Source organism: Pogoniulus pusillus, chromosome 29 (assembly GCF_015220805.1).
Source record: "Pogoniulus pusillus isolate bPogPus1 chromosome 29, bPogPus1.pri, whole genome shotgun sequence".
Classification (NCBI taxonomy): Eukaryota; Metazoa; Chordata; class Aves; order Piciformes; family Lybiidae; genus Pogoniulus; species Pogoniulus pusillus.
In genome coordinates, this window is record NC_087292.1 from 17,555,650 (window position 1) to 17,577,395 (window position 21,746).

General features: G+C 64.3%; 2 protein-coding genes across 2 annotated transcripts; one reads left to right on the forward strand and one right to left on the reverse strand.

The window, feature by feature from the left end:
* Nucleotides 1-227: 227 nt before the first annotated feature.
* BPIFB2 (BPI fold containing family B member 2) lies at nucleotides 228-5,844 on the reverse strand. Its single transcript, XM_064167780.1, has 16 exons — nucleotides 5,526-5,844; nucleotides 4,933-5,049; nucleotides 4,628-4,721; nucleotides 4,214-4,318; nucleotides 3,992-4,132; nucleotides 3,546-3,591; nucleotides 3,285-3,345; nucleotides 2,961-3,052; nucleotides 2,670-2,846; nucleotides 2,517-2,558; nucleotides 2,234-2,398; nucleotides 1,805-1,872; nucleotides 1,272-1,317; nucleotides 894-957; nucleotides 737-813; nucleotides 228-516 (listed from the first exon to the last, which is right to left on the reverse strand). The coding sequence occupies exons 1-16, from the start codon at nucleotides 5,842-5,844 to the stop codon at nucleotides 448-450; spliced, it is 1,683 nt and encodes a 560-aa protein (XP_064023850.1). The 3' UTR covers nucleotides 228-447.
* LOC135188114 (BPI fold-containing family B member 3-like) lies at nucleotides 5,286-19,725 on the forward strand. The gene is made up of 18 exons (XM_064167370.1): nucleotides 5,286-6,942; nucleotides 11,422-11,553; nucleotides 11,840-11,953; nucleotides 12,224-12,304; nucleotides 12,377-12,674; nucleotides 12,959-13,063; nucleotides 13,156-13,278; nucleotides 13,759-13,822; nucleotides 14,321-14,381; nucleotides 14,668-14,777; nucleotides 16,080-16,283; nucleotides 16,713-16,766; nucleotides 16,850-17,020; nucleotides 17,717-17,784; nucleotides 18,398-18,440; nucleotides 18,763-18,826; nucleotides 18,937-19,013; nucleotides 19,398-19,725. The coding sequence occupies exons 1-18, from the start codon at nucleotides 6,549-6,551 to the stop codon at nucleotides 19,470-19,472; spliced, it is 2,238 nt and encodes a 745-aa protein (XP_064023440.1). The 5' UTR covers nucleotides 5,286-6,548; the 3' UTR covers nucleotides 19,473-19,725.
* Nucleotides 19,726-21,746: the final 2,021 nt, after the last annotated feature.

Here is a 21,746-nt window from a genome sequence, read left to right on the forward strand (position 1 = left end):
AATTTACCTGAATTCAGGTGCAAATTTGCTTAAGCCCAGTCAGAAATTTACTTAAATTCAGGCACAAAATTGCCTGAGTTCAGACACAAATTTGCCTAAATTCAGGCACAAATCTACCTAAGTCCAGGCACAGATTTGCCTAAACCCAGGTGCAAATTTACCTGAGTGCAGGCAGAGATTCTTGCCGGGGAGGGCCCCCCCACAGGTCAGCAGGCAGCAATCAGAGCTTTGAGAGAGAAACGTTTAATTAAAGCAGGGGAGGTTGTCAGAATCCAACCTCAGTGTGTGCAGCCCCAAGAGGGAGAAGAGGACCGGGGCAGGAGTCTGCTGCTGCCCTACAGCCGAGGGACCCTTGGGTGGGGCAGGGAAGGAGCTTTCCGAGGCCTCGGGCAGCGACCAGGCTCAGCAGGGTTCGGAGGCAGCGCAGGAGCTTTGCTGCCCTTTCCCTCAGCGGCTGTGGCTTCGCTCTCCGATCCTCTCCTGCAGCTGCAGGTTGCAGGGCACCAGGACGTAGTCCTAAGCGGGGAGAGGAGCCTGGGCTGAGCTCGGTGCCCGTCAGCCCGCGGCCCCTCCAGCACAGCTGCTGCTTGTCTCAGGGGGCTGGGGGGCAGCTGGGGCTGGTTAGAGAGGTTAAATTGAGCTCTGTGCGTTAACAGGGTCGAGGAGCAGGCTCCGGAGCCAGGAGGTGGCCATCGCTGCCCGCTCCGGGGAGCAGCCGAAGCGTCTCGGTCCTTACCCTGTGGGTCACGACTCTGACGTCCGTGTAGGTGAAGCCAGAGATGTGGGGCAGGAAGATGCCTTCGCTCAGCACCGCTGGGATCAAAGCGGAGGAGAGGTTGGCAGGTGGGCAGTGCCCGGGTCCTCCCCGCGGGGCAGCACCCCGCGGAACTCACCGTTCAGCTGGGCTGGCACCTCCTGGCGGACGGTGGGCAGGAACATCTCCTCCAGCACGGCATCCTGCCGGGGGCACAGCCACGGTCAGCCGCGGGCTGCCCAAAGCGGGGGCAGAGGGGCAGTGCCCAGCCCGAGGGGAGGGGGTGCTGCTGGTCACTGCACCCCTCCCCATCCCGCTCGGCCCTGCCGCTCCCTTCCGCAGGCTGCGGCACCCAAGGGAGCCAGCTCTGCTGCCCAGGGTGGTGGGGGGCAGCCGGCGCTGGCTGCTGCTGGGGGGAGCAGGCTCTCGGAGGGTGGCACTCAGCCGCTCACAGCAGCACAGGGCAAGGAGGGGGCGCGGCTGATGGCTTGGGAGGTGCACGCTGGGGGGCACCTACCGGCACGGAACCCACGTCAGAGGCTGCCAGGCTGAGCTCAGTACCCCTGGGAGAGAGCAGAAGAGGAGCAGGCTGTGAGCAGCAGCAGCAGCAGCCCCTTTGGTGTTCCCCAGCCCCCACGGCTGAGCCAGCAGTGACCTTGCTGCCTGGGCACCTCGCGGTGGGCAGCTGGAGCCTGACATTCCCCCTGGGCAGGGCAGCAAAGGGCTTGACGAGGTTCTGGCCCTGGGTACCCAGGCTGCAGAGCTGTGGTGGCACCTTGCAGGCTGTGCTGGGGTAGGTGCTGTGGGGCCAGGGGCCAGGGCAGAGAGGAGCTGCAGGAACCACCATGGCAGAGCCACAGGAGCCCTCTCGGCTGCAGGTGGTGCTTGGGGCAGATGAGTGGTGGAAGGGTGAGAACTTCACTGTCCTCCCCCAGCAGGGTACCCTCAGGTCAGAGCCCCCTTGGCAGTGCCCAAGCCATAACAGCTAAGCCCCTGCTCTGGCCGGGACCTGTCCCCTGCCAGGAGCTGGCACAGAGCAGGGCTCCTCACTCTATTGTTGCTGCAGTGATCTTCATCTTCATGTCCACAACGCTGAGGAGGAGTCCTGCAGACATGTCCTGCGTGGGCAGAGGGAGGGCAGGGTCAGAGTGAGCCAAAGGCCTTGCTGCAGCTGGCAGCAGTGGGAGGTGTTCAGCCCATCCGTGTGCTGCCAGCTGCTGCCCGCAGCCAAAGCTGCTCAGCCCCGAGGGCGAGGAGGATCCAGCCCCGGTGGAGGCTGCAGCCAGGCTGGCACTTGGAGCAGAGGGCAGTGCCCGTGTGTAGCTTGGGCTTGCTCCTCATGCTTGGCACTCTCACAGGGCATGCTCCTCGTGCTCCCAGGGCACACCTGGCACACTGCCAGGGCACACCTAGTGTGTTCCCAGAACACAGCTAGCATGCTGCCAGGGCACACCTGGCACACACCCCTGGCACACTCACCACGCTCAGGCTCAGGAAGCTCTGGAAAGCTGCTGGGCTTGCCCCGATGTGGACGGTGAGGAAGAGCTTCAGGGCTGCTTTGCCTTCCTCCAGCTCCACACGAGGTGTGCTCCTGAAGACAGCTTGCAGGATCACTGGCACATCTTCCTGGAAGAGGGACGCCATCTGCCAAGAGAGGGGGGGGTGTTATTTCTGGGCACAGCGACCCCCCCGAGTGGTGGGCAGGTGGCTGAGGGGCACTGCCCAAGCTGGGGTTGTGCCTCCTGCAGCGCCAGCAACAAACCTGAGGGATTTTCTGGGCCAAGGTGTTGGTGGTCAGGGGGCTCTGAAAGACAAGGTACAGGCTGTGATCCCACTGAGGGGCTGCTGGGGCTGCCCAGGGGCAGGGCTGTGCCCACCCCGTGTCTGTTTTCTGCCCCTTCCTTGCCCTGCTCACCAGCAAGGTCATGTTGAAGGCTCCAGCAATCTCCAGGGCGAAGAAGAGGCTGGTGTAGAAGTGCTCAGAGAAGGCCAGGGTGAGGTGTGAAGGGCTGGAGCTGGCTGGCTCGGGCATGCTGAAGGGCACGGGGCTGACTGGCAGGGGGATGGGAATTCCTGCCACCTGGAAAGTCGTCTGCAGGCAGTCAAGGAGAAAAGGAGCTTGAGGTGGCTCAGGGCACGGAGCACAGGGGGAAGTGACTCTCCCGGGGCTGCAGCTGGGCTGGGGGCGAGGGCAGCCAGGACTTACTTGCAAGGATATGATGATGCCCTGCTCAGAGAACATGGGCACAGCCAGGGGCACGTACTGCACCTGGCAGCTGGGTGTCACCGGGAACTGAGCTGCAAGGGAGCAGAGGTAGCCTCAGGAGGGCTGCTGGAGGCTGGGGAGAGCCTGGGGATGCCCAGCAGAGGGACAGGGAAGGAGCTGGGCGCAGGGAGCAGGTCCCCCGGGAGAGGACAGCAGCAGAGCTGCTCCTGCTGCAGGGCTGGGAGCTTGTGCCAGCTCCTGGCCTGCTCCGGGAGCAGCTCTGGAGCCCTCAGTCCGGGAGGAGACCCCAGGGCAGCTGCTCACTTGTGAGGGAGAAGAGCCTCTCGTTGGGGGAGAGCAGCAGCCTGGTCACTTCCAGGCAAATCTGCCGAGAGAAGAACAAGGAGAGGAGAAAAACGGACCTGAGGAGCAGCCCCCGAGCGCCTCCGCTGGGCTCTGCCCCCGGCCGTGCGGCAGCAGGGAGGTGGAGCAGGGCACAGGGCTGCGGGGCCCGGGGGGTCTGAGGCTCCCGGAGCTGCCCAGCCTGGGCTGCTCTGCCTCGCACCTCCACAGGCTGTGTCTCACCTTGCCCACGTTGATCTCCTTGTCCAGCTCTGCACTAGAGGAGTTGCTGGATGAGGACAAGAGGATGGAGGATGTCAGGCAGGAGCCAGCTCAGCCAAGAGGAGCTGAGGGGCTCTCATCTACCCGACGGTGCTTAGAGACTCAGTTGCTGCTGTTTTCTGTCCCCTCTTAAGCTACAGCCACCACCAGGACCCAGAGCACTGTGGCACAGGCCTGAAGAACCTTCCTGCCCTCTGCTCCAGGCCTGCTCCCTTAGGAGGGAGTGGAACACATGGAGGGAACCCACCCTGCAGAGGGCCAAAGGTGCCCCCCCGAAGGTAAGGTTGTCCTGTTAGCCTCTGTTAGCTCTTCACAGCCTTGTCACCTTCCTGCCTGGGCACCTTCCTGCCTTGGGCTCTTTGCCCCAGTGCCCAGATTCCAGAACAAAGCCAAAGCTCAGGCTCCACCTCTCCACCTCCTCGGTGCTGCTCCCTGTGCCCTCCACGGTGGGTTTGCAGGAGGAGGTCACCAGCTCCATGTTCCCCTCCAGGTTCATCTCCACGTGGAGGTCAGCCAGGATGGACAACTTCACCACTCTGCTGGGTGAGCTGTGGCAGGAGAGCAGAGCATGAGGCAGGTCCTGGCTGTGGCCCCGTTGCTGTGCCCAGCCCCAGGGCCCCAGCACTCACAGGGCAGAGGAGATGCCCAGGTCTGCGTCGATGCTCAGCCGCAGCCCTGCATGGGGCACAAGGGACAGGGCCAGCCTGGAGACATTGACTGAGGTGACCTGGTTCCTGCTGGAGCAGAAGTGAAGGTGTCAGGAGACCTGCCCAGGCTGATGTGCAGCCCCTGGGTGCCCTCCCAGTGGGCACACCCACCGGTGCATGGGATCTGCCCCGAGGATGGCACCAGGGCTGCTGCCCTTGGACCTCTAAGGAGGAGCCAGGAGCTTGTCCCCAAACCTCTCTGCAAACCACCACCTTGGGCTCAGGAGGATTTGTATCCTGGCTGCCAAAGTCCCTTCTGTGACACTGGCCAAAGTGCTGCAGCATGGCCCAGGGGCACGGTGGCAAGGCCTGGGCGAGGCAGAGCTGTGGACTCACCTGCTGGGCTTCGAGGGGCTGACAAACAGGTCAGAGTCTGCCACCAGCTGCTGCCTGAGCACTGCCTCCGTGTGGGGCTTCGAAACTTCAGCAACTGTGGAAGAGGGCAGAAGCTTTCTGAGCCCCTCTGGAGCTCCTGGTGTGATGCAGAGGTGGACAGGCTGCCACCTGCCCAGGTGCCACCCTCCCCCCCTCACTGACCCCTGTTACCAGCTGAGGTAAGCTTCTGGTGCCAGTGCTTGGTGCTCAATCACCAGGCTGCCCCCCCCCGCTGATGCCAGAGGAGAGAGAGAGGCCACACTCACAGTAGCTCAGTCCCGATGGGGTGAGGATGCCCCCACAGTCGGGCGACCTGTTGGGCTGGGCAGGGGCCAGCAGGCTCAGCAGGACGCTCAGGGTGCAGAGCTTCGCCGCCTCGGCGCCTGCAGGAGGAGGAAAGCACCAGGGCAGGATGGCCCCGAGCTGGGCACCAGGCAGCCAGAGACCTGCTCCTGCCTTGGGTTTGTGCTCCTGAGCTGCTCAGATCTGTGCAACACCAACACGCAGCTCCCGTGGGCCGCTGGGGGTGGCAGCAGGGGGCACAGCAGCAGCCGCAGGGGTCTCAGCAGCAGCTGCAGAGGGCACAGCTGCAGGGGGCACAGCAGCAGCTGCAGAGGGCACAGCAGCAGCTGCAGGGGACAGCGCAGCAGCAAGGGGCAGCGCAGCAGCAGAGGGCTCACCCTTGTGACCCTCTGCTGGTTAGAGCCAGGGTGGTGGTGCTGCTGAGGAAGATGAGGAGCAAGAAGCAGGCGCAGCCGGTGTGGGCCTGGGAAGTGGCAGGAGGTGAGGAGCGCAGGAGGGTGTGGAGGGGGCTGCAAGCAGACAGGAGGTGGAAGTGCTCTCTGCCTCCCCGAGGAGCCTGTGGAGTCGCTGTCCCGCTGGGATGAAGCAGGGCACCCAGCGAGCCAGGTGGGCACTTCTGCCAGCCCCCCTGCGGTGGGAGCCAAGCCGGCAGAGCCCCCCCGGGCAGCAGGAGCCAGCCCCCCCCGGCTGCCCAGCTTGCGAGCGCAGCTGTACCTGTGCTGCTGTGCCTGCCCATCCTGCAGCTCAGCCTCCTCCTGCCGCGGGCTGCCCAGGGCCGCCGCTGCCTTTTGTACCCTCGCTGGCGGGGCAGGGGCTGGCAGGGGGCTGGCAGCAGGGCCCCCGGCTGGACCCTTTGTTTTATTCACCCTTCCCATTGTTCCCCAGAGAGCTGCTTACATTGGCCCCTGCCCCGGGCAGGTGAAATATGGGTGCCCAGGTGCTGGGGCACTCTGTCTTCGCCGTGGGGCGACTGGAGGAGCACAGAGAACCTTCTTGGGCTGCAGGGTGCCAAGAAACCAACCACTGGCTGCAGGTGAAGCTTGGGCTGTGAGCTCTGCAGCCCTGCTCTCTCCTCAGGGACAGCCATGGCCACAGATGGCACCGAGCTGTGCTGTGTGCCCCTCTCCCAGCTGGGCAGAAGGGCTGAGCCCTGCTCGTGTGGTGCTGGGGCAGGTGTCAGCAGCTCAGCAGCGATGCCCTCCGCTCCCATCAGGCCTGGGCAGGGCTGGTGAAGGCAGCAGAAGTGCTTGGGGTAGCTTCAGGCAGAAACTCAATTATTTGAAGCCCTCTCCTCTAACCTCTGGGGTTGATCCCTGTGCAAGAGTCCTCTCCTCAACTCATCCCCACCCCAGAGCCACTGCCAGCATTTATCACAGCTGGCACTGAACGTGGTGGCTGCTGCCCACCCTCTCTGCTGCCCACCCTACAAGCAGTGAAAGCTTCACGGGAGGCAGCCACAGCCTCTGCCCTCCTGTGCTTGGGCTGCACCAGGTTCTCCTTCGGGTCTGTAGGACAGAGCTGGGAGCCCCTGCACAGCCCAGGTGAGTGCATCCTCCACACTCTCCTGCAGCTCTCCCCCATGCTCCACCCTCTGCCTTCTGCCCTGCTCTCCCCCAGAGGTGTGACCTGTCCTGCAGGGAGGGTTGAGCTGCCCACGTTGCTGTGCCCCCCCGGCAGTGGCAGGAGGTGTTCAGGGCTTGTTGGAACACCTGCAGCCTGGGCAGGCAACCATTGTCCTTTGTGCCTGCCTGACGTGGGTGAGTTATTGGCCCAGGGCTGCTTCCAGGTCCAGCTTGACATGGCCAAAGCTCCTGGCCCTCGCCAGCACCGTGTTCCTGTCCTTCCCAACAGGGCAGAGAGAGGCCAGCAGAGGAGAAGCAGAGCTCCAGCCACGTTGTGTGTCCCCATTGGAGGCAGCCAGAGAGCAGAGCCAAGAGGAAACGTGAAGAGCTGTGCCCAGCTGCCCGCTGAGGGTGAGCAGGAGTCTCACTGCTGTGCTGCTGTGGGCAGGAAGGGAGCCTGCAAAGGAGTCCCCTGGGGCCACGGGAAACATTTAGTGTCCCTTGCCTTTGGCAGGGACGTGGACCCCACCTAGAAAAGTCCCTGGGAAGCCTTTGCTGTGTCTGAGGGCAGCAGCTGGGAAGCTGCCCCTGCTGTGCCCCTGCTGTGCCTGGCACCAGCAGCTCTGCAGGAGAGCTGTGGAGGTTCTGAGCAGAGCGAGGGGCTGGGGATAAGCTGCTGGGATGAGATGGCTCCGTGGGGCTTAGAGGTGGATTTTCTCCTCCTGAGGAGCTGTTCTCAGCTCGGTGATCCCTGAGGAGGCTTAATTAGATGTCAGCTTAGAGCTTAATGACTGCTCAAGCTGCTGGCACCCAAGCGTCTTCCTGCCCTGTTCCCTGTCACAGTTACCCACGGAGCTCCCCTGCTGCAGATAAGATGTAAAGCTCCTTGCCTGGGCTTGGGGAGGGCCAGCGAGGGAGGGAGCTGCAGAGGGAACCTCCTGACCTGTTCCACACGGCTACGAGGAGCTTTGTGCTGCAGGGTCCCACCAGGGTGACCTCCCTGAGCTGGCTCCTGCTGGGTGGGCAACCCGAGAGGGGCTGGGGGAGGACACTGTGGTGGCCCCAGCTCAGCTAGGGCACGGTGGTGGCAGCAGTGTGGGCAGCCTGACTGCAGGCTGCTGGGACACGTGGATCTGTGCTGGCACAGGGATGGGGCTGGGCTTCAGAGGCCTGGGGGCTGGCCAGGTGAGGCTTCTTGCCAGCCTGGAGCTGGTTCTTGCCAGCCTGGAGTTGGTTTCCTTAGCTAGGAGCTGGTTCTTGCCAGCCTGGAGCTGGTTCTTGCCAGCCTGGAGTTGGTTTCCTCAGCCTGGAGCTGGTCCCTGCCAGGCTCAGTGCAGGGCTGCTGGCATCAGCAGGGCTGTTCCTGAGCAGCTCTCCTCTCCCTGTGGGTGCTCCATGGGGCAGCAGGAGCCACTCGTGCCAAGAGTGCCAGCTCCCAGGCTGTCTCCAAGGGCAGAGTTTGCCCCCACAGGCCTTGTGTTTCTGCTGCCCCCCCTCCTGCCTGCACCATGTCACTAAGCAGGTTAGGTTTGAGTTTCAGCCCAGCCCTGCCACTCTCTGTCGGTGTTGAGCAAGAGGCTTCCCTCTCCTGGCATGCTGTGCCCTGCAGCCAAGCTCTGAGGGCTTGCCTGGACCTCCAGGATCAGCAGTGAAGTGCTTTGAGCTGGCCAAGCAAAGCAGCCTTAGGGATGGCTCTCAGCACTGGCACAGGCTGCCCAGGGAGGTGCTGGAGTCACCATGCCTGGAGGTGTTGCAGCCAAGCCTGGCTGGGGCACTGAGTGCCATGGTCTGGTTGGTTGGGCAGGGCTGGGGGATAGGTTGGGCTGGCTGAGCTTGGAGCTCTCTTCCAGCTTGCTTGATCCTGTGATTCTGTGACTCTATGCCCAGGACCCTTCTGCTCTGCTCTGGCTCTGCCTTCACACAACAATTGGGGTTTGAGTTCCTGGGGCTTGGGCAGTTGCTTCAGCAAGCCCTGGGCACCACCACAGCCTCTTTGTGGGATCCTGCTTTGGGTTATGCCAAACATTGGCTGGCTGGAGACCTCTGGGTGCTGGGGAGGCCAAGTTGCTGTCACTGCTGAAAGGTGACTGCTCAGCAGCTATTCTCTGGGCTGCCAAGGTGCCCCTTTGCTGGGCACTGCCCACGGTCAGGCCTGGCTGGCTGGGCTTGGTCCAGTGATTGCCCAAAGTATCAAGTGACCCCGGGGGGATGATGAGGTGACAGCGTCCTGCTGCTGCTCCCCCACCTTATCAAATGTCAGGATCTGGTGGTGACAGCAGAGCTTTGTGCTCCTGAGCTGCCTGCCCGCTCGGCTTGCAAGGGGAGTGACAGCTCTGGCACCTCTGCTGCCCCTTGCTTGGCCTGCAGCTAGGGGGTTGCTGCACTGGAGCAAAGGTGTGACCAAAGCTGGCTCCTGGGCTGGAAAAGCTGAGCTCCACGTTTGCAGAAGGGATTCAGCTGAGCCACAGCTTTCCTGGGCTATTGCCTGTCAGAGGTGGGGAGCAGCCCATCCACCCCTGTCCTGGTGGCCACAGCAGGGGGGTGAAGAGTTCACCACTGTCCCCTTGGCCAGCACGAGGTCCCCTCCAGCATGGACAGACTTTGCTGGGCACCTCGGGACCAGGTCTGGGCTGGGCTGCCAGGGGAGCCTGTCCCCCAGAGCTGAGGCAGCAGCTCCATGGTGCTGTGTGGTGACACAGGGACCAGGTCTGGGCTGGGCTGCCAGGGGAGCCTGTCCCCCAGAGCTGAGGCAGCAGCTCCATGGTGCTGTGTGGTGACACAGGGACCAGGTCTGGGCTGGGCTGCCAGGGGAGCCTGTCCCCCAGAGCTGAGGCAGCAGCTCCATGGTGCTGTGTGGTGACACAGGGACCAGGTCTGGGCTGGGGCTGCCAGGGGAGCCTGTCCCCCAGAGCTCAGGCAGCAGCTCCATGGTGCTGTGTGCCAGCGATGGGGACCAGGACAGGGCCAGGGGGCAGTGCCCAGGAGCACAGGGCAGAGGCAGCAGGGCTGTGGGTGCCTGGGAGGTGCTGGCTCTGCAGAAAGCTTTCCCCTGTAGCAGTGGATCAGCTGGCAGGAGCCCACCCCTGCTGCAGCAGGTGGGACAGGGCTCTTCAGCACAGGACAATCCTGACCACAAGGCTGAGAGGCCTGTGTGGGCCTGGGCCCTGGCACTTGGGTGGCTGTTTCTCTGCTGCTGGGCAGGTCACCTCTCCTGCTGTGCCCACACTGGGCTCAAAGCCCCCCCGAGACTTCAAAGTGATCCAGAGCTGCCAAGCTGCAGCCTGGGAGCTCTCTGGCTTCATGGCCATCACCCTCTCAGCAGTATCTCCCCATGGCAGCACATCCCCACCCCCTCTCCGTGCCCCCGGGGTGCTCCAGGGCAGGGGTGATGGCCCTGAGCAGGGCATTGTGCCAGTTAAGCCAAGGGAGCAGCTCTGAATCAGAGGGTGGCTCTGAGGAGCCTGTGGCACCCCAGCAGCACAGCTCCTCAGGGTGCCACTGCCCTGCCCAGCTCAGCTCCTGCTGCTCCTCACTCACCAGATGGATTCTGAGCCACTCAGGTCACTGGGCAGGTGCTGGTGGCTTTGCTGAGGCACAGCCTGGGGACAGCTCAGGAGGGGGTGCTGGGCACAGCCTGCTGGCCTGGCTGCTGAGCACTCAGCTCTGTCTCCATGGTCGTCACACCGAGGTGCTGCCTGGTCCTCCTGGCATCACCCATGTCAAGTGGCAGCTGCATCCTCTCAGCAGGAGGGTGAGGTGCTCAGAGAATGCCCTGACAGGGAGGGGTGGTCGAGATTCTGACACCTTTCAGCCAAAGCCTCACTTCCACTGGCAAAAGAAAAGCCCCAACAGGACCTTGCCAGGCTGTGACTGTGCAGCCAGCTCCACTCTGACTCCTGCCCGAGCCCCTGGGGACCAGCTGGCACCCTGGGCAGCTTGGCAGCTGGAGCTGGCCCAGCCCAGGGGGTGTTGCTCAATCCTTTACCCATCTCCAGGGCAATATTTGCAGTGGGAGTCACCAGAGCCCCGCATCAGTTGTTTGCTTTGCTCCCCACCGATGGCTCTGGGTGCCCTCACTTGGCACCACTTCCCTGCTGCCAGCCTCTATATATGGGGAAGCTGGGTGCAGGGCATCTGCAGAAGCCAGGGGCATCAGCTGGAGAGAGCCTCTAGCTCCAGAGCTTGGGCAGGTAAGGGCACAGAGCTTGCTCCTGGCTTCTCTCTCCGCAGCTACCCGAAGGGAGGCTGTGGCCAGGTGGGGCTGGGCTCTGCTGCCAGGCACCCAGGGACAGAACGAGAGGACACAGCCCCAGGCTGTGCCAGGGCAGGCCCAGGCTGGATGTTAGGAAGTTCTTCACAGCAAGAGAGGATGGCATTGGAATGGGCTGCCCGGGGAGGTGGTGAGTGCCCATCCCTGGGGGTGTTTAAAAGAGGCTGGATGAGGCACTTGGTGCCAGGGGTTAGCTGATGAGGTGCTGCTGGGTGGTAGGTTGGAGTCGAGGAGCTCAGAGGTCTCTTCCAGCCTGATGAATTCTGTGCTTCTGCTGCTGCCCTGGGGCTGAGGAGAGTCCTTGGTGGCCACTCGGGAAGCTGCCACCAGAGCTGTGGCTGTGCACAGCAGCGTGGCCAGGAGCCACGAGCAGTGCCTGCAGCTGAGCTCTTCTCTGACAGCCTCCTCCTTCTCTCCCTCCCTCTCCTTTGTCTCTCTCCCTCCCTCCCTCCCTCCCTCCCTCCCTCCCTCCCTCCCTCCCTCCCTCCCTCCCTCCCTCCCTCCCTCCCTCCCTCCCTCCCTCCCTCCCTCCCTCTCCTTTGTCTCTCTCTCTCCCTCTCTCTTCCCCTCTCCTCTCCCTCCTTCTCCCCTGTCTCCTGCCACTGTCCCCCCCCGTACAGCTGATATTGGCTCCCCACAGTTACCAGGACCAAAGATGGGTCCCTCCTGGGCAGTTCTGCTGCTCTGCAGCCTGCTGAGCCCTTCCCGAGGCTTTCGCCTCCTGCCCTCTGCTCCCCGCGCGGCCGCAGCAGGTGAGTGTGGGGGGCACAGGAGCTGCTCCCCTGCAGGCCACTCTGCCCCCCTGGCCGTGCTCACAGCAGCAGGAGCTGGTCCAGATCCACCCAGCAGCTGGTGGCAGGGCTGGCCCCCTGAGCTGACACAGTGCTTTGCAGATGGCACTTGAGGCACTTGGCAGTGGCTGGTGGCACCAGTGCCGCTGTGTGCAGAGGGCAGTGGAGGGGCAGGGGCTGCCAGGCTGCCACAGCAGAGTGCAGAGCCCACAGGGCTCGGGGGGCTTCTCACCCTCTTCTTTTGCAGGTGTTGAGCAAGCAGTGTTCCAGCAGGACCTCCCCCAGCCCCGGGCTGGCCTCCTTGGTGGCAACCTGCTCGGTGGTCTCCTTGGCAAAGATGGTCCTGTTGGAGGTCTCCTTGGCAAAGATGGTCCTGTTGGCAGCCTCCTAGGCACAGGTGGTGTTGTTGGAGGTCTTCTTGGCAAAGATGGTCCTGTTGGAGGTCTCCTAGGCAAAGATGGTCCTGTTGGCAGCCTCCTTGACAAAGATGGTCCTGTTGGCAGCCTCCTTGGCAAAGATGGTCCTGTTGGCAGCCTCCTAGGCAAAGATGGTCCTGTTGGCAGCCTCCTAGGCAAAGATGGTCCTGTTGGCAGCCTCCTTGGCAAAGATGGTCCTGTTGGCAGCCTCCTAGGCAAAGATGGTCCTGTTGGAGGCCTCCTTGGCAAAGATGGTCCTGTTGGCGGCCTCCTTGGCAAAGGTGGTCTCCTTGGTGGTCTCCTTGGAAAAGATTGTCCTGTTGGCAGCCTTCTTGGTGGTGTCCTTGGCGAAGGTGGACCTGTTGAAGGTCTCCTTGGTGGAAATGGTGTCCTTGGTGGCCTCCTGGGAGCAGATGGTGCTGTTGGCAGCCTCCTTGGTGGTCTCCTTGACAGCGAAGGTGTGCTCGGGGGTGTCCTTGGCAAAGGTGGAGTCCTGGATGGTGTCCTTGGCAAGGATGGTCTGCTGGATGCCCTCCTTGGCAAGGATGGGCTGGTTGATAGCCTCCTTGATGCTGTCCTCAACCTCCTGATTGGCAAAGGAGGGATCCTCGCCAGAGATGGCCTCGTTGGTAGTCTCCTTGGTGGGAATGGTGGAGACCCTGCAGGGTAAGTCAGAGTGGGAGGTGTGGGCCCCCAGCAGCCCTCCCTGTGCCTGGGTCACGCTGGGCAGAGGAGGCTCTGCTCTGGGGCCTGCTCTCTGGATCTGTTTCCCCTCCTGGGGCAGGGAGGGTTGAGCTCTTGGGATTTGCCTGTGTGCCAGCCGTGCCAGGGTGCCACGGGTCCCTGCTGGCCTAGGCACCCCAGAAGGAGAGCAGCCTGTGAGAGGCCAGGGCACCATCTGTGCCAAGGTGCCCCTCACTCACTGCCCTCTCCTTGCTCCAACCCTGCAGGCCAAAAATTGTGAACAACTCCCTGCCCAGGATCAGCCTGCGCTCCCTGCCGGGCTTCGGGCACCAGCTGGGCTTCAACACACAGCTGCTGGTCGAGACCACCAGGTACGATGGCACAGCGTGCTGGGCACCAGCTCTCTGCCCAGCTGGTGCCCAGCAGATGCCCTGAGCTCTCTGTGCTCTTCCCTGACATGCAGCGCGACAGGCAAGGAGCTCTGCCTGCAGGTGGAAGCTGATGCGGACCTGCTGGTGCAGGACAAGTGGGCAGCGCCCCAGAGTGCCAGGGACTGCCAGGCTGTGGACATCAGCATCCGCTTCAGGTAGGCACCCGTGAGAGGGGGCGTCTGTGTGAGGGTGGCATCTGTGTGAGGGTGGCATCCATGAGAGGTAGAATCTGTGTGAAGTTGGCATCTGTGTGAGGGTGGCACCTATGAGAGGTTGGCATCCATGAGAGCTGCCACCCACGAGAGGCAGCAGCCAGGTGGGCAGGGTGCCCATGGCCAGCTCGTGGCGCTGTGGCAGAGGGAGCCCTTGGTGCTGTTGAAGGCAGCACTTCTGTGCCTGGCACCCTGAAGGCTGGAATGCCCAGCTGCAGCCAGGAGGGCACCTGCCAACCTCTCTGTTGACATTTGGGCCCAAGGAAGGGCACTGCTGGGCTGTGCTGGGCCCTGGCACCAGGCTGGCCTCGGAGGAGCGGGGTTGGCACAGCACCACCCAGGCCCCCTCCCCTCGTGCGAGGCTCTCTGCCCTTGCAGCCGCTGCCCAAAGCCTCTCTCTGTTGCCTCTCTCCTGCCCTCCAGGCCCAAGGTGCCACTGCTGGAGCAGCCCTTGCAGCGCCTCCTGGCTGATGCCCTGCGTGAGAAGGTGAGCAGCCAGGGCTGGGGCTCTGCTGTCTGCACAGCTGCTCGGCTGGCACAGCCAGCATGGCCTCACTGCTGGGCACCAGCACCCTGCTGCGCCGCTGCTGGTGCCAGGCTGCGCTGGCAGACAGGTTTCTGGGGCACAAGTGTGTTGGGTGGGCACTGTCTTGCCACTGCCTGGCTTAGGGGGGTTGTTGAGCCCTGGAGCCAGCTGTCCAGGGCAGTGATGCAGTCCCCACCCCTGGGGGGGCTCAGTGCCATGGAGATGTGGTGCCAAGGGCTTGGTGGTGCCCTGGCAGCGCTGGGGTGGGGGTTGGACTCCATCACCCCAGAGGTCTGTTCCAACCAAGGATCCCAAAGCTTCCCAGTGAGGGAAGCTCTCACCAGAGCCAGCAGGCCCCTCCTGCCCCATGGCACCCCCAGCACAGTGCCGGGCACAGGGGTGGGCAAGCAGCCACTGCTCTGTGGGGCCCAAGGTTCTGACCATCCTCTTCCTCCCCAGGGCTGCAACATCCTCAACGCCAGGCTCGGTGTCTTGAGCTCCCTGCTCAGACCTGGCAGCCGTAAGTGGTGGCTCCTCCTCTCCCCTCTGTGACCCCGGGGCTGGCAGGTTTGCCCACACTGGGTGCCAGTCAGTGCCCCCGGCTGGGGCCCAGCTCTGCTCCCCGGGTGCCAGGAGGTGCCAGGGGCAGCTCCTCCCTCAGGCCCCCACCCCAGCAGCTCTTCCTCTCCAAAATGCTGCTTCCTGGCAGCTTGCCCAGCTGGAGCAGGACCCTCCTGAGGTGCCCCAGGCTTGGGCAGCATCTCCCTCTCCTGGCAGCTTTCCAACTCTCCTGCTGTGCCCCACAGCTGCGCTCCCGCTGGGGGCTCTGGGAGACCTTCCTCCCTTCTCCATCACCAGTGGTGACTCCGTGCAGATGGATCTGGACCTGCCCCCCCCAACCCAGACCTCTGACTGGGTGAGTCTGGGACCTCAGCTCGGGGTGCTGAAGGCTCCTGCTGGCCCAGAGGCCTCCAGGGAAGCCTTGGCTGGGAGATGCTGCTGGTGCCAGCCCCACGCCGGTGCCACCACTGCCTCCCTACCTCGGGCCTGAGCTGCTGAGCCTCGAGGGCAGCATGAGCCAGATTGGTTTGATGCTGCTTAATGAGGCCTGATGAAAGCAGCCTCCTAATTAGAGCAGCCTCCTGGCTGCTAACTGGAGCAGCTCAGCTCCACGCAGGGCTGTGCCCGCTGCTCGCAGCAGGCTCCACTTACAAGGGCTTTGCAAGCCTTTGGTAGCTCATTAGTAGGGACCACAACTGGGCCAGGATGCCTTTCTGCTCGGGTCTGGGCACTGAAGCTGCAGCAGAGGCTGGCACTGCTGGTGCCAGGCCGGGCTGGAGCAGCTGCAGGTTGAGCAATGTGTGGCAGGAGCCCCCCAGGAGCCTCACCGGGAGGGGCAGGGTGGGGCAGGGAGGTGAAATTCAACGAGGGCAAGTGTGGAGTCCTGCACCTGGGAAAGAAGCAGCCAGGGAGCAGCACAGGCTGGGGACTGAGCTGTTGGGAGGCAGAGAAGGGGAGAAGGATTTGGGGTCCAGGCTGATGGGAGGGTGAGCATGAGCCAGCAGTGAGCTCTGGTGGCCAGGAGGGGCAGTGCCAGTCTGGGGTGCATTAGAAGGGCTGTGGTGAGTAGGTCCAGAGAGGTTCTCCTGCCCCTCTGCTCTGCCCTGGGGAGGCCACATCTGGTGTCCTGTGTCCAGTTCTGGACCCCAGTTCAAGAGGGACACAGAACTGCTGGAGAGAGTCCAGCCCAGAGCCACAGAGCTGCTGAGGGCAATGGAAGAGCTCTGTGAGGAGAGCCTGAGGGAGCTGGGGCTGGGAGCTGGGAGAGGAGGAGCTGAGAGGTGACCTCAGCAGTGGTCATCAATGTGTGCAGGTGAGTGGCAGGAGGCTGGAGCCAGCTCTGCTGGGTGATGCCCAGTGCCAGGCCAGGGGGCAGTGGTGGAAGCTGAGGCAGAGAAGCTTCATTTAAGCATGAGGAGGATTTTCCCCTGTGAGGGTGGCAGAGCCTGGCACAGGCTGCCCAGGGGGGCTGTGGAGTCTCCCTCTGGAGGTATTCAGCCCCTGCCTGGGTGTGCTCTGTGTGACCTGCTCTGGGTGCTGCTGCAGGGGTTGGACTGGATGAGCTTTGGAGGTCCCTTCCAGCCCCTGACACTCTGTGGTGCTGTGACCACAGCCCTCTGACCCCACCAACCTCCCTGCCCTGCTCTGGCCCCTGCAGGTCACTGTCAGGGACCCAGGGACAGGCTCTGCAGAGGGGAGCCCTCTCCGTGCCACCCTGCTGCTGGCCACTGGCCGCCCACCACGGCTCAGCCTCCCCCAGCAAGCCCTTGGTGCCCTGCTGGAGCAGAGCCAGGAGCATGGAGACTTTGACCTCAACATCACCAACCACCTGGGCAATGCTGATGCACACCTCCAGGGCCAGGTCAGTGGCCAGGTCACTCCTGGGTGCTCCCAAGGGAGGGGCTTGTATGTGTTTGTGGGGTCCAGCCAGGCTCAGGTGGGCTTTGCACAGCCCCTCCTGGCCACTAGCAGCCCTGGGGGGAGGCTGCAGCCAGGGAGGGGTTGGTCTCTTCTGCATGGCATTGTGGATGGGGAGGCAATGTCCTGAAGCTGTGCCAGGGGAGCCTTGGGTTGGCGATGAGGAAGAATTTCTTTGCTGCCAGGGCAGTCAGGGACTGGCACAGGCTGCCCAGGGAGGTGGTGGAGTGCCCACCCCTGGGAAGAAAGCTGTGCCCGTGGCACCCGGGGCCGGGGTTTGGTGGCCTCGGTGGCGCTGGGTTGGAGGTTGGGCTGGAGGACCTGGGAAGCCTTCCCCAGCCCAAGCCGTGACTCTCTGGCGCTGTTCCTGCAGGTACCCAACAGCCTCTCGCTGTCCACAGCTGCTCTGTTCCCGTTCATCCCCCAGGTCAGCTCCCTGCATCCACTGACCCCCAGCGCCACCCCCCCCCCGCCAGGGCCCCCCGCCCTGAGGTCCCCCTTCCCCTGCAGCTCTCCAGGGTCCTGCCTGGCTCTCTGCCGCTGGAGCTGCACCTGCGAGTGGCCAAGAAGCCGGAGGTGGCCGTGAGGGGTCGAGGAGCCACTGCCACCCTCGGAGCCTCCATTGCCGTGGTGGTGCCTGCCCTGCAGAAGGGCCAGAGGCCTCTCTTCTCCCTGGATGCGGTGAGTGGGCTCCTGGGGGGTGGCACGGCAGGGGCAGGGCTCAGCCTGCCGCTGTCACCACGCGGTGCCCCTGCTGGGCAGTCCGCTGCTCCTCGGCACGGTGGTGCCCAGCTCATGGAGCTGCTCCTGAGGGGGCTCAAGGGAAAGGTTTAGGGAACAACAGACAGCAAAGGGAGGAAGGGTGAGCCCTGGGGACACAGGTGTGTGGTGTCATCCTCCCACCCATCCCCTCATCCATCCACCCCCCACCCACCCCCTATCCATCCATCCCCTCTCTATCCATCCCTCATTCATCCGCCCCTCTCCATCCATCCCTCCCCCATCCATCCCTCCCCTCCCTCCCCCCCCACTGAAGGTGGAAGAAGGGAGGTTGAGGCTGGAGATGAGGAGGAAACTCTTTCCAGCGAGGCTGGTGAGAGACTGGCACAGGCTGCCCAGGGAGCCTGTGGCTGCCCTTCCCTGGAGGTGCTCAGGGCCAGGCTGGATGAGGCCTTGGGCAGCCTGTGCTGGTGGGAGGTGTCCCTGCCCGTGGGCTGGAGCTGGATGATCTGGAAGGCATCTGTGAATCCAAGGCAGGCAGGTGCTAGGCCCAGCAGGAGGCTCTCTGGGGGTCTTTGCCCACGCCCTGGGGTCTCTCCTCAGAGCTGGCAGCTCTGCAGGGACCTAACCTGGCTCCTGCCCCTGCTCTGCTTGCAGGACATCACTCTGAGCATCGTGCCCTCGGTGCAGGACGGCAGGCTCAGGATCTCCCTGGCTCTGGACAGGTGCAGCCAAGCTCTGTGGTGCCTGTGTGTGGAGGACTCTGCCTGGGGCTGCCCCCAGCAGCCCTCCGCCAGGGGGCTGGTGGCAGTGGCTGGGCAGTGCCATGGAGATGTGGGGGAGATGGGAAGGAGCCCAGAGCTGCCCTGCCTCATCCCAGCCCCGAGCCCGCAGCAAGGGCAGGGCTGAAGCGAGGAGAGGGCTGGGAAGTGCCTCCTTGAGCCTGTGGGGAGAGAGACTCCAGCCCCAGAAAGGGTCTGGGCAGCTTCTGGGAGGCTGGGGGAGGGTCGAAGCTGCTGCACCTGACCCTGCAGCAGCCTCCTGGGACAGCACAAGGGGCAGGGTTTGAGCTCAAAGAGGAGATTGGGGCTGGCGAGAAGGGAGAAATGTTTGGCACTGAGGGTGGGCAGAGCCCGGCCCAGGCTGCCCAGAGAGGTGCCAGCTGCCCCAGCCCTGGCACCACTGCAGCTCAGGTCGGTTGGGGCTGTGAGCAGCCTGCTCTGGTTGCTGGCTGCAGGGGGTGGGACTGGAGGAGCAGCAGAGGTCCCCCCCAGCCCAAACCAGTCTGAGGGTCTCTGCTTCTACCCTAACCCTAACCCTCCTCCTTCTCTCTTGCAGCATCAGCCTGACCCGGGCGCCCCCGAGGCTGGACCCTGCCTCTGTGAGTGCCGTTCTGGAGCCAGGGTGGGGAGGAACCAAGCCCCAGCTCTTCAGCCCTCTGGGCAGAGGCCAGCCCCACCCAGCCCCACCCAGCCCCACGGGTGTCTGCCTTCACTTAGTGGCAGTGCTCTGGGGGGGGAATAACAGAGCAGGAGCTCCCCCGTGGGCACGGCCCTGCGTGCCCAAGCCTCACTGAAGCAAACCTTTGTGTTTGCCAGCCTGGAGCATCCTGCGGTGGCAGAGCTGCTGAGGCCCCCCAGCAGTGCTGCCTCCCCCCGGAGCTCTGCTCTGCAGCCCCTGACTGCTGTCGCTGTCCCTTGCAGGCCTCCTCGCTGGCAGAGTGGCTGAAGCAGGTCCTCGCCTCTGCCTACGTGCCTGGCATCGACGGTATGGCCAAGCCCTGGCGCCCCTCTGCTCGCAACGCAGCCACTTGGGGGGGGTCTTCCCTTCCCTCCGCGCCCCCCACCCTCCCATCATGAGCTGCTCTCACTCTGCAGATGCCTTGAGTGTGTCAGTTCCTCTGCCCAGCTTCCTCAGCACCAACCTCAGGAACGTCCAAGTGGACATCACTGATGTGAGCATCACCCCCCCCACCCCCTTAGCCCCCCTACCCTTAACCCCCTGCCCTCCCCACCCCTCCTAGTCTCCCCACCCCTCCTAGCCTCCCCACCTTCCCCACTCCATTACTCTCCTCACCCACCCTCCCCTCCCACCCCCACCCTTCTCACCCTTCCCATCCTCCTTACCCTCCCCACCCTCATCACCTCCCCCACCCTCCCCACCCCGCCTCCCCCCCCTCCCCTCTCCGCCCTCCCCACAGCTCTGCTTTCCCTGCCGGGGGGATGAGCCCCACGCCCCCCCCAGCCAGCCTGCCTCCCGTGGGTGTTTCCTGGGGGCCCGCATGGCAAAGCCCCCCCGGGACGCAGGGCAGGGCTGCAGAGCTGAATGCTTCTTGCAGGCTGAGCCCTCCAGCTGGCAGAGCTCTCTGGCAGGCTCCTGCCCCAGCGGCACCCCCAGCCGGCTCCTGGCCTGAGCCCCCAACCCTGCTCCTCTCTGCTGCCTCCCCTGGGCTGCTGCTGTGGCCCTCGGGGCTCTGGTGATCACCTTCGGCCAGCTGGCCCCGGGGTAGCCTGGCATCAGGGTGGGCAAAGGCGGTGGCTGTTAGGTGGGCACTTCCACGGGCACTCTGGACAGCTGCTGTGGGGCAGCAGAGCTCTCTCCTGGCTGGGGGGGAGGAGGACTTTGCTCTCCTCCTGCTGCCAATAAAATCCTTCACTGCTTCAGAACTTCTCTCTCTGAATCTTTAGCTGGCCTGGGTGACCTGCTGCCAGCCCCCCCTGCCCCCGCCGTGCCCTCCCTGCCCCCGCCGTGCCCTCCCTGCCCCCGCCGTGCCCCCTCTGCCCCCGCCGTGCCCCCTCTGCCCCCGCCGTGCCCCCTCTGCCCCGTGGCCCATGCCCAGCCAGTCCCTTACACGAAGTGTTTGAGAGGCTCAGCCCCACACAGGACTGAGTTTGGAGCCCCTGAGTGCCCTGCTGCAGCCCAGCCTCTGCCTGGCTGGGTGCCACTCCTGCCAGGCTGGCAGGGCAGAGGAGCTGCCCGCAGTGCAGGGGGCAGTCGTTGCAGGCACTGCTGGGCAGCAGCTTGAGTAGCTCTGAAGAAAGGGACTTGGGGGTGTTGGGTGCTGAGCAGCTCCCCAGGAGCTGGCAATGCCCTCGGGCAGCTGTGTGCTGGCTGCAGCCAGAGCAGTGTGGGCACAGGGCAGGAGAGGGCATTGTGCCCCTGGGCTCTGCTCAGACCTCACCTCCACTCCTGCCTTGGTGCCCCCCGTGGCAGAGGAGGACCTGGGGGTGACAGAAGGCTGCTGGGGGAGGAGGTTTGCTCAGCACCATCCAGGGCCTCACTGGACTGGCACCCTGCAGTTGGGGGGCACCTCAGTGCTCTTTGGCTGGGAGCTGCTGCTTTGAGGCAAAGGCAGCCTGGCAGTGCCCCGGGCTGTGGCAGAGCCTCTGGAGCTGCAGGCAGCAGCAGGGCAGGACTCCTGCCCGTAGAGGGTGCCCGGAGCCAGGAGTTGGCACTGGGCAGCTGGGGCAATGCCAAAGATCTCTGGTGAAGGGCAAGGTGCCCAGGGCTGGATCCGGAGCTGCTGGAGGTTGGCATCCCACATGGCTCCTGTGCCCAGGGGCAGCACAGCAGAGCCAGGCTGGGCTGTGCCTCCTCACCTGGCTCTGGCCGTGGGCTCCTCCTGGGCTGCTGCAGCCCTGCCCGGGGCTGGAGGCTGCCCTGGCACTTGTCAGTGAGCACTGCCTGGCCAGCCTGAGCCATGGGGAGGTGCTGGGTGCCAGGCCTTGCCCTGCCTTCGGCCTCAGGGCAGCACTGGGGCACCTGCCCGGGTGGCTCTAGGAAGAAGTTCCTCGGTGTGAGGCTGGGGAGGCTCAGGGAGGCTGCCCGGGGGGGCTGTGGCTCCCCCAGCCCTGGAGGACTTTGGGGTCAGGCTGGATGGGGCTTGGAGCAACCTGGCCTGGTGGAAAAGCTCTGCCCACGGCAGGGGCTCGGGCTAGGTCTGCCAGCTGCCTTCCAGGCCAGCCCAGGCTGTGATGCCACAAGATGCCATCTTACTGCTTGGCACAGAGCAGCTGAAGCCAAGCCCAGCTGCTAGCCAGGGAGAGGAGGAGCTGTGGGGCAGGGGACGTTTGCCCCCTCCCCCAGCAGGGAAGGGCTGGCTGCCCTCCTCTGCCCCCTGCACTGCTGCACTGGGCTGACTGGGCAGTGCCCAGCACCCCATGGCCAGCCCCACCCTGCTCACCAGCCTGCTCCTCTGGGAAGGCCTGAGCCTGAGTCCTGCATCTGCCCCTTCCACCTGTGCCCAAGGGCTGGGAGCTCTCACCTGGCTCTGGGGAGGGCTCCTCAGGCCATGCACACCTGAGAGGTGGCTCTGAGGTCCCTGTGCAGAGCCCGAGGAGGTCCCTCCTGGGGGCCCTGCTGCTGCTGTGGGCAGTCATGGGAGAGTGCAGCAGGACTGGTGCAGGGGGAGGGCACCAAGCTGGGCGTGAAGGCAAACACTGCACTGCTCCAGCCTCTGCTCCCTGCCCTGCATCTCCTGCTGGGCTGGGCCAGCCCCTCAGAAAGCCAGAAGCTGTCCCCACACCACCTGCTGTGCCCATGGCACCCCTGGCACCCAGGGCAGACACCAGCTCCTGCCAGCTGGGCCTCTCTGTGCACTTCCTCTGCTCGCTGCTGTGGCAGCTGCAGGAGGAAGGTGCCCTGGAGCTGGGCATCTCCAATGGCATTGTGAGCAGGGGGCATTGAA

Excerpts from the sequence above, each read along its gene's own strand:
- BPIFB2 (XM_064167780.1), bottom strand. The coding sequence starts at position 5,844 with ATGGGAAGGGTGAATAAAACAAAGGGTCCAGCCGGGGGCCCTGCTGCC. Across the intron at positions 4,722-4,932 it reads CCCATCGGGACTGAGCTACT|TTGCTGAAGTTTCGAAGCCC; the intron begins GTGAGTGTGGCC and ends CCTCTTCCACAG. Across the intron at positions 3,346-3,545 it reads AGGAGATCAACGTGGGCAAG|ATTTGCCTGGAAGTGACCAG; the intron begins GTGAGACACAGC and ends TTCTCTCGGCAG.
- LOC135188114 (XM_064167370.1), top strand. The coding sequence starts at position 6,549 with ATGCTCCACCCTCTGCCTTCTGCCCTGCTCTCCCCCAGAGGTGTGACC. Across the intron at positions 16,767-16,849 it reads TGTTCCCGTTCATCCCCCAG|CTCTCCAGGGTCCTGCCTGG; the intron begins GTCAGCTCCCTG and ends CTTCCCCTGCAG. Across the intron at positions 17,021-17,716 it reads CTCTCTTCTCCCTGGATGCG|GACATCACTCTGAGCATCGT; the intron begins GTGAGTGGGCTC and ends CTCTGCTTGCAG.